The sequence below is a fragment of the Aedes albopictus genome, chromosome 2 (genome assembly GCF_035046485.1).
Source record: "Aedes albopictus strain Foshan chromosome 2, AalbF5, whole genome shotgun sequence".
Classification (NCBI taxonomy): domain Eukaryota; kingdom Metazoa; phylum Arthropoda; class Insecta; order Diptera; family Culicidae; genus Aedes; species Aedes albopictus.
Genome location: NC_085137.1, coordinates 302,779,731 through 302,792,130, shown reverse-complemented (window position 1 = coordinate 302,792,130; position 12,400 = coordinate 302,779,731). Strand labels below are relative to the sequence as shown.

Genomic DNA, 12,400 nt, shown 5'->3' with positions numbered 1-12,400 from the left:
TGCAAAAAATGGGTATAGAACCCCGACTTCTTAAATGGCTTGAATCGTACCTTACAAACCGCCAACAAATAATAAAAGCCAAAGGAAAAACATCACATCCCATTCAAGTCACTTCAGGAGTGCCTCAAGGTTCCCATCTGGGCCCTCTTTTATTTATTCTTTACATTAACGACATTTCCTTCATCCTGAAGAAAACAAAAGTGCTTATTTATGCCGACGATATGAAACTATATATGGAAATAAGGAATCAAGAAGACATCAACATATTTCAGAATGAAATTCGCATATTCCACACATGGTGTTCGAAAAACCTACTACAATTAAACATCAAAAAGTGTAATTTAATATCATTCAGCAGAAAACGAAACACACCAAACATATCAATTTCCTTAGGAGATCAGTATGTGGAAAAATGTAGTAGAGTTAGGGATTTAGGAGTAATCTTAGATCCTAAACTTAATTTCAATGACCACTACAATACCATTATACATAGGGCAAATAACATGCTTGGCTTCATAAAACGCTTTAGCTTTAATTTTGACGACCCCTACACAATAAAAACATTATATGTTGCCTATGTTAGGTCAATTCTGGAATATTGTAACATTGTCTGGTCCCCATTCCAAAGTAAGCATATCGATCGAATAGAATCAGTACAAAAGCAATTTCTATTATATGCTCTTCGAAAATTAGGTTGGACTACATTTCCTCTTCCATCTTATGAAGCGCGCTGTACACACTTAAATCCGTTTCTCGAGCTCGGCAATAAAAAATGCCGAGACTGAACGGCAAATTGAGATTTTGCTGATTAATCAGTAATTTAAATTACTTATGCTGATACTCGGTAAAAATATTTACTGAAAATACGAAAAAAGGTCATCGTATACCGAAATTCGGAAATAAACTTTACTGAACTATTCGGTAATCATTGATTTTGCCGGAATCAGCAATTGCGTTTGACGAGATTTCGGTAAATGCATTACGTTTTGCTGACAATCAGTAAGGCAGCTGTCACTCGAATGCACTCTCCATCGTCACCATCTTGTTTCCAAGTGTTTCCCGAGAGTGCCTGCCTCCTGCTTAGCAAAGTTTTAGTTAAGATTATAAGCGATTTTACGTTGAACTTCCGTGTTCCAGTGAGCGTAGAATCTTTAAGCATCAATAAAAGATGGTAAGATTTAGTGTTGTGCTGCGTGAGTGCACATTAACAGATTTTCAATTTTTGTTGCAGACGCCTTGCCGGAAACCTTTTTGATGAACTACAGCATCACAATCAATGAAATGCATGCGACGAATTATGTAGCAGAATGAAGATTAATTTGATTCAGTGACAAATAAACGTTGTTGAATTTCAGGTAACTGTCTTGTCATTAGTTATAATTGATTTAAAAAGAATTTCATTATTCGGAAATGTATTACAAGTTTAAGTTTACTGATTAATCAGCAATCCGTGTTTTGTTTTGATTTTTTGCCGATCAATCAGCAAAATATTTGCCGAGTATTTCAGCAACATTTGACATTTCATTAAAATGTAAGATTGCCGATCGCTCAGCAACTTGAACTTTTGCCGAGATGATTGCTGAGTACTCGGCTGTGCAAATCTCGGCAATCATTTTGCTGACATTCGGCAAACAAACTAAGTGACACAGAAATACGGCTGTAACTCTGCAATAGATACATTAAAATTGCTCAAATTTTGCCTGATAATATCTTAAGATGTGTTCATTTCACCTGCAAAATTCCATGTGAATCGGTGAAGTACCTTTTGTTGTAGCAATAAAACACTAGAACGCGAGCAATTGAATTTTGTACAGCCCCTGGTTTAGCTTGTCAGCGCTGTAACTTTTTAATTTGATAAAGAAAATGACTGAAATTTTGAACACAAACCTCTCAATCTACTTTACTTACATAGGCAAAATTTCAAAAAAAATCGATGCACTATCAACAATTTTATAGACGAAACAAATATTGGGGCTGACCGTGATTTCAGCCCTTCAGACAACAATTAGTGAGCACCCCTTATTGTTTCGATTGTATTGTTGAAAGTACTACACCAATAATCATCCAATTTTGCAGGCATAATATACACATAATCAACTACCTTCTGTGAAAATTTCATGAAAATTGACAGAGACATTCAAAAGTTATGAATGGGCAAACATCGCACATAAAAAACATGAAACATTTTCACTAACACTGTCCCCTATCAACACCAGTAACTTTCAATCCAATTGATAAAAGTTGATGAAATTTTGCAAGAAAGTGTCTCTATAAGTATCATAACTGCTCACGAAGTTTCATAATTATCCTCACAGAACTTTGAATTGTAGCGGAAAAGAACCATCTAGTATGCGAATGAAAATTGGTGATGATTGTACAAAATCTTAAAAACGTCGTCTGTTTGTTTCTTATCCACAGTTAAAAGTAATGCATCAATTTTTATGAAATTTTGCACAAATAATAAACATATATCAAAGAGTTCTCAGTTAATTTTTGGCCAATTTTTATTGACTTAGTACAGAGTTACTGCCGTACTTTTGTGTCCCGATTATTGCGGATACAGGCTTTAGGCTTATCAATATTCAAACACTGAAACAGCGTCGTGAAACTGCAATGGTTTTATTTGTTAACGACATCGTTTCGCAGCGAATTGATTCAACTGAAATCTTATCAAAATTAAACTTTTACATACCCTCACGGCAATTGCGAAATCGACACTTGTTTAAAACTACCCATAGTCGCACAAACTATGCCAAAAATGAACCTTTGAATCAAATCATGAACATTTATAATCAACACTGTGAAACTATTGGCTTAACTATGTCGCGGCATAATTTAAAGAAATATTTTAACACTATAAGAAATAACATCAGTAGTAGTACTTAAAATATTTAAAAAGCACAAATTATACACACATCCACCAGCATACACTATTTATATATTTTCTTATATGTATTTTATTAACAATATGTACTATAGCTTTAAGAAATGAAACAAAAACTGTATGAATATGTACTAGTCTACGTTGTTTGACGAAACTGAGTAAATAAATAAATAAATAAATAAATACGTAGATTTGGCAATGGATGAAGTATTATATTTTTGATCAGAACACACTTAAAATAGCAATTTCAATGTTGTAGTCTATTCGGGGCGAAATGAACACTGGCAATTATGAATGGATGTATGCGCGTTGCATACTGTTAGGCGTTTTAGAGAGTTTGAAAAAAATCAATCCGATTATTTTAGCCAAAAATTTATTTAATTAACTTTGAAGTTATGTAAACTCGTTTAAGATGGAGTATTATATCTGTGGTATTGATCTCCGTTGGCAAATTACTCAACTGGTCGATATTCTCAAAGATACAGCATAAAATATGCAGGGGTGTCCATTATGCCCCGATGGGTGTTCATTTCGCCCCGTACCTTTCCTGCCAGCCCCAAAAAACACACGGTTTTCAATTCATTATTTCTTCACAATAATGACATTCTACCAGCTGTAAATGATTGAAATACGTAGGAAACAAGTTAAAGTTGTAAGCCAACTAATAATATGTTAAGTTTTTGTCTGTTATACAGGCCTAACATACTCATTTGCTTAGGGTGTCCATTATGCCCCTAATACCCCTGCTAACATTTTATTTGTTTTATGGTGGACACACTCAAACACGTGTAGTACCTTATTTGCTGCTGCTTCGAAATTATAAGAAATCCACCATATGAAAAACATATTTCAATTTCAATGATATTTTCATTATTCTGAGGGAATATTAATGACACTTTTGAGAAATAGAACAATGACTTGTTCCTTTACACTTATGCATTAAAAGTTTTACATAAAAGTCAACGGTTTCGACAAAAACAGGGGTGTCCATTTCGCCCCGGGTGTCCATTATGCCCCTAATCCCCCTACTCTGTAGCAAAACTACAAACATGTAGTTTTTTTTGTTTAAACATGTTCGAAATGATCAAATCTCTTCAATATCAAAATAGGATATGTCCCATTCGCTCCTGGAGATTTGAAAGCAGTATTTAGGACCGATTCTATAGTTACGATATTTCGAACCAAGGCCAGAGAACCATAACTTCTAGAAAAATACATCAGGTTCATCCGTAGATGTAATATCTACACATCCGGGGAAGTGTGTACTGAATAGGCATTCCATAACTTCAAATGAAGCAAACGAAGTTCGTTCACTCGGAAATCCTTAGACTTCGCTAGGAGTTTATTCAACCAATTGATTTCACTAAAACTGGAAATAGTCGGATCGTTTAGCAGATCGATGAGTTCTTTGGTAACGTTTGTGAGACGATCTGCCGAGTTCCACCTGAGGGCTCCCCTTGCGATTTTCACAGACCGCAGAGTGCAAGCTTCTTCGAACGCTTCCATTATGAAGGCCGTTGTAGTATGGTAACCGAATCATCTAAATCACTTGGAGCGTCAATAGATGGTGAGTAACCATGAAATTTGGCTGCAACCAAACCAGTAAAGAGATCCCAGATGGTGTAGGTACCGAGGCTTATACTGAAACACGAAGTTTACGAAGTAAGTGTTCAAAAAAGTTGTAGTGATAATAAGCTAAATCAACCTAGAGCCTATAGGGCCTTACTTACGGGAAGGTCAAATCGCTGCGCACGCGGTATTAGTTCTTGATACTTGCTGTGCAGTTGGTTGCACTGCCTGCCTTCCGAGGACAAAGGGAGTGGTAAGGACCAGCCATAAGAAACGAGCTAATGCGAAAAGCGGTCACGGGAATGTTGTTTAGTGAGTCTAAGAAAGAGTAGTCCTGGCTTTTGTTATATAAGAATAAGACGCATCTCAACCCTACGCTACCTGGAACTCCCTGTCCAGGTGTTTCCAGCTGAGCAGATTATCGCATATGGTTTGGAAGAAAAAAAAAACTAGAGTCTCTCAAGTTAATGTATGAGCTGCCTCAAATGATATGGTGATCATAAGCATCACTGCCAACAATTAGGGGAAGGCCTTTTGAAGTGCAGTATGCGATGACTTGTTTGAAAGCATCCGTAGGAGATGCTCCAGATCTTCACCGTACGGCAAATCCTCCAGAAATGCCGTGAATACCAGGTCCCAACGCATCACCTGTTCATCTACTTCAGAGCGGCATACGACAGTATCGACCGCACACAGCTATGGAAAATTATGGACGAGAACAGCTTTCCCGGGAAGCTGACTAGACTGATAAGAGCAACGATGGACGGTGTGCAGAACTGCATAAGGATTTCGGGTGAACTATCCAGTTCATTCGAATCTCGACGGGGACTACGACAAGGTGATGGACTTTCCTGCCTACTACCTATTCAACATCGCCCTGGAAGGTGTTATGCGACGAGCCGGGCTCAACAGTCGGGGTACGATCTTTACGAAATCCAGCCAATTTGTCTGTTTTGCAGATGACATGGATATTATTGCTAGAACATTTGGAACGGTGGCAGAACAGTACACCCGCCTGAAATGTGAAGCAGCAAAGGTCGGACTGGTGGTGAATGCGGCTAAGACAAAGTACATGCTGGTAGGTGGGACTGAGCGAGACAGGACAAGCCTTGGCAGCAATGTTACGATAAACGGGGATACTTTCGAGGTGGTAGAAGAATTCATCTACCTTGGTTCCTTGCTAACGGCTGACAATAACGTGAGCCGTGAAATACGAAGGCGCATCATCAGTGGAAGTCGTGCCTACTATGGGCTCCAGAAGAAACTGCGGTCATAAAAGATTCACCCCGCACCAAATGTACCAAGAACAAGACAGTAATAAGACCGGTGGTTCTCTACGGATACGAGACATGGACGATGCTCGAGGAGGACCTGCAAGCACTCGGAGTTTTCGTGCGACGGGTGCTAAGGACGATCTTCGGCGGCAGGAGAACGTTGTGTGGCGGAGAAGGATGAACCACGAGCTCGCTGCACTTTACGGCGAAACCAGCATCCAGAAAGTGGCCAAAGCTGGAAGGATACGGTGGACAGGGCATGTTGCAAGAATGCCGGACAACAACCCTTGCAAAGTTGGTGTTTGCTAACCATCCGGTTGGTACAAGAAGGCGTGGAGCGCAGAGAGCACAATGGGCGGACCTGGTGGAGCGTGATCTGGCGAGTGTTGGGCGTGACCGACGTTGGAGAGCTGCAGCTGCAAATCGAGTGTTATGGCGGCAAATTGTTGATTCAGTATTATCATGAATTTGATGTTAACTAAATAAATAAAATGAGGAGATGGTTCATAAAGGGGATGTCCATTTATTACGTAAGGCATTTTTCACGATTTTTCGACACCCCCACCCCCTTTGTAAGATATTTAGTATGAAAGCTCAAATATGTTTGTATGGCGCGTAAGATTTCTCAAACCCCCCCTCCCTCCATAAACCCTTACGTAATTAATGGACGGCCTCTTATGCGATAAATATGTACACTGAACACTAGACATATTTTTTGTTGAGGATTCCAACATACATCAAAACCAATTGTAGCAAATACATCAATGGATTACCCGCATGGGACACGTTCACAGTTGTCAGAAGGAGTAAAATCATTTTATTCTACAGGGCATGGCCAAAATGTTTGGGATAGGCAATTTTTTTTCACTCGCAAAAATGTTCAACATGCTGTAACTTTTCATAGAGTGCGTCAAAAATTCTCAAATTTTGACTGTGTGTTTACCTATTATATGTGCATGATTGGTATAAATTTGAGCTCGATTGGTTTATCTTTCGCGAAATTAGAATCGTTCTGGTAAAACACTATTTTTTAGACAACTAATTTTTGAAATGTCATATCTCGGATACCAGTGAACCGAATTTAATGAAATTTATAACATTTATCAACAATACATTGATACTTCATACGACGCTATAAAATGTAATATTTTCTCATGATGAACGAAGTTATACCGGTTTGACATTTTCACCCATATAGAGGAAAATATGTCAAATTTACAATATCATACAAAAATTACTAAATGTGTTATTCTCTCAATTCAAATAGGCTTTAATACACCTTATTAGAGGTATCTTGAGAAAAAAAGCAAAACATCTTTGGATAACAACACTAAAATTTAATGACATTGATGTAAAAAAAATCATATTTTTTCAAGAAAGATCCAAAAACTTTCAATCCATGATAACTTTTTTCAACGTTCAAAAAGACGTGTGTTTTAATAACATAAGAAGCATCAATGTATTGTTAATAAACGTTCGAAAGTTTATTAAATTTAGTTCACAGGTTTCTGAGATATGACAGATCAAAAATAAGTTGTCTAAAAAATAGTGTTTTGCGATAACGATCCTAGCTTCGCCAAATATTAACCAATCGAGCTCAAAATTGTACCAATGATGCACATATAGTAGGTTAACAAACACTCAAAATTTGGGATTACAGCGTTTTGAACTTTTTTGTGAGAGAAAAAAAGTTATCTATCTCAAACATGTTGGCCACCCCCTGTATATGGCGAAAAACATCTAAACATGATTTTCTCGATATGAAAAGCTTTTTCCGAAAATATATTTGGTAAGCATCAAAGCGGTCATCATTGTGCATAATCTGTACCAATATTTTTTTCCGAAATTGTGTTCCACTGCAAGAAATTCATCTTTAGATGCTTTTCGCCATACATTTTTTCAATTTGCTTTTTGGCGATTTTTCCCGCAAATTAAAGTAGCTACAGTACAGACCAGATTTTGTCAGCCCCATTTTGCTACGAACTTTTAGTTCTTATTATCTAACGGTCAAACTTTGACCAATTCATTTAAGATCATCATCAAACTACTGCTGAAAGGCAGAACATAGAGAGATATTTTGGGCACTCTTCGCTATAACTCAGTAAATTCCAAACCAATTCACTTGAAATTTTGTACACGGCTAGATACTATACGTATCTCATCGCGTTCCAAAAATTGTTTCAGTTGGTTCAGAATTGGCTGAGTAATACAAGGTTGCGACCATTCATTTGCAAATATTTACATTCATTTGCTATTATCTCAGTTCAGAAGCATGCTATCGAAAAACAATGTGTGGATGAATTTAACCTTGTACAGTATTGTTCCGATTTTATCACGCACCTTTGCAAAAATGCTTTTAAATATACTACAAAATCTATACGCATTTTCAATATTTTAAACGTCGCAAAACACGCCTTCAACATCCATCTTGAAAAAGAGAGGAAACACTTGTTCTTCAATGTAACAGTAAATTGATGAAAACTAAAGGACTGACATGCGGAGGGCGTGATAAAATCGGAACATTACTGTAGTTAAAAAAAAGTTTGCCGAATAACATTGGGGTCCCACATGCATATATGCATACACGCATATATGGTATACCAAAGTCGTGAGCGAGCTGTGAAGGCAACTTTCCACAGCGCGTGAATGTAATTTACATTCACCGCGTGGAGAGTTGCCTTCACAGCTCGCTCACGGCTTTGGTATACGTTTGCGACCCCAATGTTATTCGGCAAACTTTCAGATAAAATTACAAGGTTAAATTCATCCATACATTGTTTTTCGATAGCATGCTTCTGAACTGAGATAATAGCAAATAAATGTAAATCTTTGCAAATGAATGATCGCAACCTTGGAGTAATAGCAGAAAAGTGCCCAAAATAGGACCCCTGCCGAGATGGTTCCACTTCCCTAGGCGCAGTTTGTTCGAGTTTGACGTGTCTGCTCCCTCTCTGGCCTGAACAACCACAGACTGCCATTTTAAATCATTTGTAGTTTAATAGAAAAATCATTCAATGTGAAGCTTTCTTGCTAAACGGTCATTACGTAATAGAAGAAAATATATCAACCGAATTACAAGTTTGCGCGACTTTAATTGCTTTTGTTATTTAACAAACAGTCCTAGATTATCTATTTTTGATCCATTTTTTCCTTAAAGACGGTGCTAGTTCCACGTAACGAGCCTGGATAAAACAAAGAGGAAAACGTCAAAATTAGAACAGTCCATTTGCTGTCATCCCCATAATTCCAATCATCGAGCAGGAAACCTGTCAAAACTACAAGGATTCGCCACTTTGGTATACTAGAGACACTTTAGTTCCACGGTGTTTTATGGACGATGTGAATTTTTGGACTTGCATTAGATACTTGGCCTCATGCATGACCCCGTATTCTTAGTTAAAGTTAGGTTTAAATCAGTAATAGCAGGTTGTCTATTTTCGTAAAAATAATACAGGTGCGCAGGAAGAGTGAATATTATCATTAATTGATGGCAAATTCTATCGATATTACTGTTTTGCGAGTTTATCGCAATTCAATTCTATATCCTTCAATTTATTGATAAACAATTGCAGTTCTTCCGGTGTACATGTGAATCGTATGGCAGGCTCTTTTTCATTTCTGTCACGGTTGAATGACTCTAGTTCGATGCTAAAGCTGAGATTTCCAGCCGATACGGAATAACTCGAGGATGATAAATCAGAACGGAGCGTCCAATTAGCATCGGTTACATGGGGCAGCGCTATACCGTATTCTGCATTCTTTGGGGTGTATGTATCACGAAATAGCGAATATTTTGTCACTATTCTCTCGACGATATCTACATTCAAGATGTATCGTTCGAGTAATTCACGCAACTGTTGGTCATCATAGTCGTACTTGCAGGCCAACACTAGTACCGTCGCTAAAGCATATTGCTCACTTCCGGCGATAGGTTCTATTGGTGGAAGACATGAAAACAATCACCCAATCAACAATGCATAATGAATAGCGTGTTACTTCTATATTACCTTTTGCAGGATTCACTATTGTCTCGAAGGCTTTGTTGATCACCTTTGTAGCATTATCCAGTTTTGTTAAATTTCGCAATTCGTTTTGAACAACTCCGGAAAGCTCCATACTTCTTTTGAATGCAACAAATATACAAAACAGTACATCAAATTGTTTTGTCTGGTCAAGCAACCATAACAACAGTCACTCACGAATGCACCTAGGTGATGAATTTTATATCACTATATTTGAAGTCCGGCATATACTTGTGTGTATGTATAGGACACTGCATTGTTATGATTTTGTATGGGATCCTGCTCCTGCTTTTATTCAATTGTTGACGAATGCAGCAACTTCGACCAATTTTAATCAACCTTATTGAACAGAACTAGTGTCAAATTACTCATAACTAGGATAAATGTTAAGGCTTAGTAGATTTTAACTTTTTCTTCATCCCATGTTTATCGGTTGATTTTCGACCAATCTTAGCTGTTTATATTTATCACAATTACATCCACTTGTTAATACTATTTCATAATATTGAATCAATTAAATAACTTCAAACATTTTTTTTTTGTAAAACTATTACTCCTGATCGATTTTTGCGACTAATCTTTGATCAAATCTTGATAACTTTTCAATTATACAAAGAATAGTTTCTTGAACTTACTCAATAAGCAATAAATAAACAGTTATACAAGAATTGATTGATTGATTGATTTGTCTTTATTTAAGAGACTTTGATACAAGAATGTTTTGGATCGCTGAACAACAGTATGGCTAGTTTACCTATAGACCGTTTCGGAGGCTTAGTTTTGGGCTGTGATATTTGACGTTGTCAAAGTACATAATATTCCAACCTGCGAGTATCACTTGGCCAGTCTTAATAATATTGCATATCACAACACAGTTTGAAGAAGTTGTTTGACAGACCAACTCTACAGGTTCTTAGACTTGTGTCACATCTTGGAGATTCGGCTTCTGAACTGAGTTATGGACGGAAGAGCCAAACTCTTGTAAGGTTTTTTCTTCAGACTCTAGTTTAATTTAAAAAACACTTCACTAATACTTCACTTTTGCAAAAGAAAAATAAAAAATGAATAACTCTTTTAAAGAAAAACTAGAAAGGACGAGCAAATTCCTTTTAACTCTACTACTGTGCTTATCTTCGGACAGATAGGCCTATTTCGTCTGTGACTTACAGACTTCTTCAGTGTCAAGTGTTCGACTGAAGAAAACCTCGCATTCGTTGTGGTATTTATACTAGGAGTGTATGTGTAGGTACGTGTGTGGGTAAAAGTGTAGGTATAAAAAAAATGTAGGTACAAAATTGTAGGTACAGATTTGTAAAAAAGGGGGTGTATCTACCTGTTAGAAAACAGGGTGTCAATAAGATACCTAAAACTAGGAAAATTCCTACCGATTTGGTAGGTAGTCAATTGGTGTTTGTCGCAGGATTACACAAGGATATCGCGTTTCTCAAGAAGTGTATAAAGTACAGGCTTACTCCCGTAAGTCACAAAGTAAAAGTTAAAACAGCCACAAACCCCAACATAGTAAAGACACTTGAACAAACACTCATCAAAGAAAGCATAAAAAAACTACACAGCAAGATCAACATGAAAACTTTGGAATGTTATTCTCTCCATTTAAAGTTAGCGAAAGATTATCCTGAATCTTTCCCTAATTTTCTAACAAAAGTAAAAGTTGCAGAATTTTGTGAATCAGAAAGAAAAAGGAAATTACTAGATAAAAAACTTAAAGCATTAAAGATGCAAAATCCGAAGTTTACATGTTCTTCTACACAACCACAAAACACAACACAAGAACTGACTGGGTTAGTGGTCAATCGCTCTTCCGAACAGTTTACGGAAGAACAGTTGACCCTTCTCAACAAAGGTCTTAACTACGCAGTACACTCTAAACCAGATTCAACACAAACCATAATCGACATTGAAACAGCTATCAACACGAACAATTTACAGACACCACAGATTCAAGAAATCAGAACACAAACAGCTAACACTATTCAAAACACACAACAAAACAAATTGAACAAAGAACACCTGAAAGAACAACGAATAATCAAAGAACTTAACCAGAAACCAGTTTTCTATCTGAAAGCTGACAAAGGAAACAAAACAGTAATCATGAACAAAGAGGACTATGATGAAATAATGAATAACAAGATTCAAAATGGACCTTACCGAAAACAACGTACTGATCCTCTTCCAGGATTAGTAAGACGTGTTGACAAAACTCTCAAAGAGTCTACACCAGTTTTAGGAAGCGTCATTAAAAGCCTGAAAGAATCTAACCCTTCATTGCCAAGAATAAAAGGACTTCCCAAAGTTCATAAACCTGGAAATGAAATGCGTGAGATTGTTTCAGCCATTGGTTCACCTACACACAAAATTGCCAAATATTTAGTACAAGAATTCCAAAACATGCCTAAAAAATTTCACAGTAGATCTGTCAAGAATTCCGAACAATTCACAGAACTAGTACAGAATTTATCCGTTAACGACGATGAAATTTTAGTTTCATTCGACGTTAAATCACTATTTCCAAGCATTCCAGTTAAAGAGGCCATTAACCTACTAGAAGATTGGCTTCTGAACCAATATGAAGATTCAGATTGGATTAAGAAAGTTCGTACATACATCAAATTAACCAAACTTTGTAT

At 36.9% G+C, this 12,400-nt stretch overlaps 1 protein-coding gene across 1 annotated transcript; it reads right to left on the bottom strand.

The window, feature by feature from the left end:
• Window positions 1-9,134: 9,134 nt before the first annotated feature.
• On the bottom strand, window positions 9,135-9,937 carry LOC115270218 (COMM domain-containing protein 3). The gene is made up of 2 exons (XM_029879477.2): window positions 9,735-9,937; window positions 9,135-9,661 (listed from the first exon to the last, which is right to left on the bottom strand). Exons 1-2 carry the CDS (start codon window positions 9,841-9,843, stop codon window positions 9,234-9,236), a joined length of 537 nt encoding a protein of 178 aa, XP_029735337.1. The 5' UTR covers window positions 9,844-9,937; the 3' UTR covers window positions 9,135-9,233.
• Window positions 9,938-12,400: the final 2,463 nt, after the last annotated feature.

Coding starts and splice junctions, on each gene's coding strand:
- LOC115270218 (XM_029879477.2), bottom strand. CDS start 9,843: ATGGAGCTTTCCGGAGTTGTTCAAAACGAATTGCGAAATTTAACAAAA. Junction 9,662..9,734: donor AATAGTGAATCCTGCAAAAG/GTAATATAGAAG, acceptor TTCCACCAATAG/AACCTATCGCCGGAAGTGAG.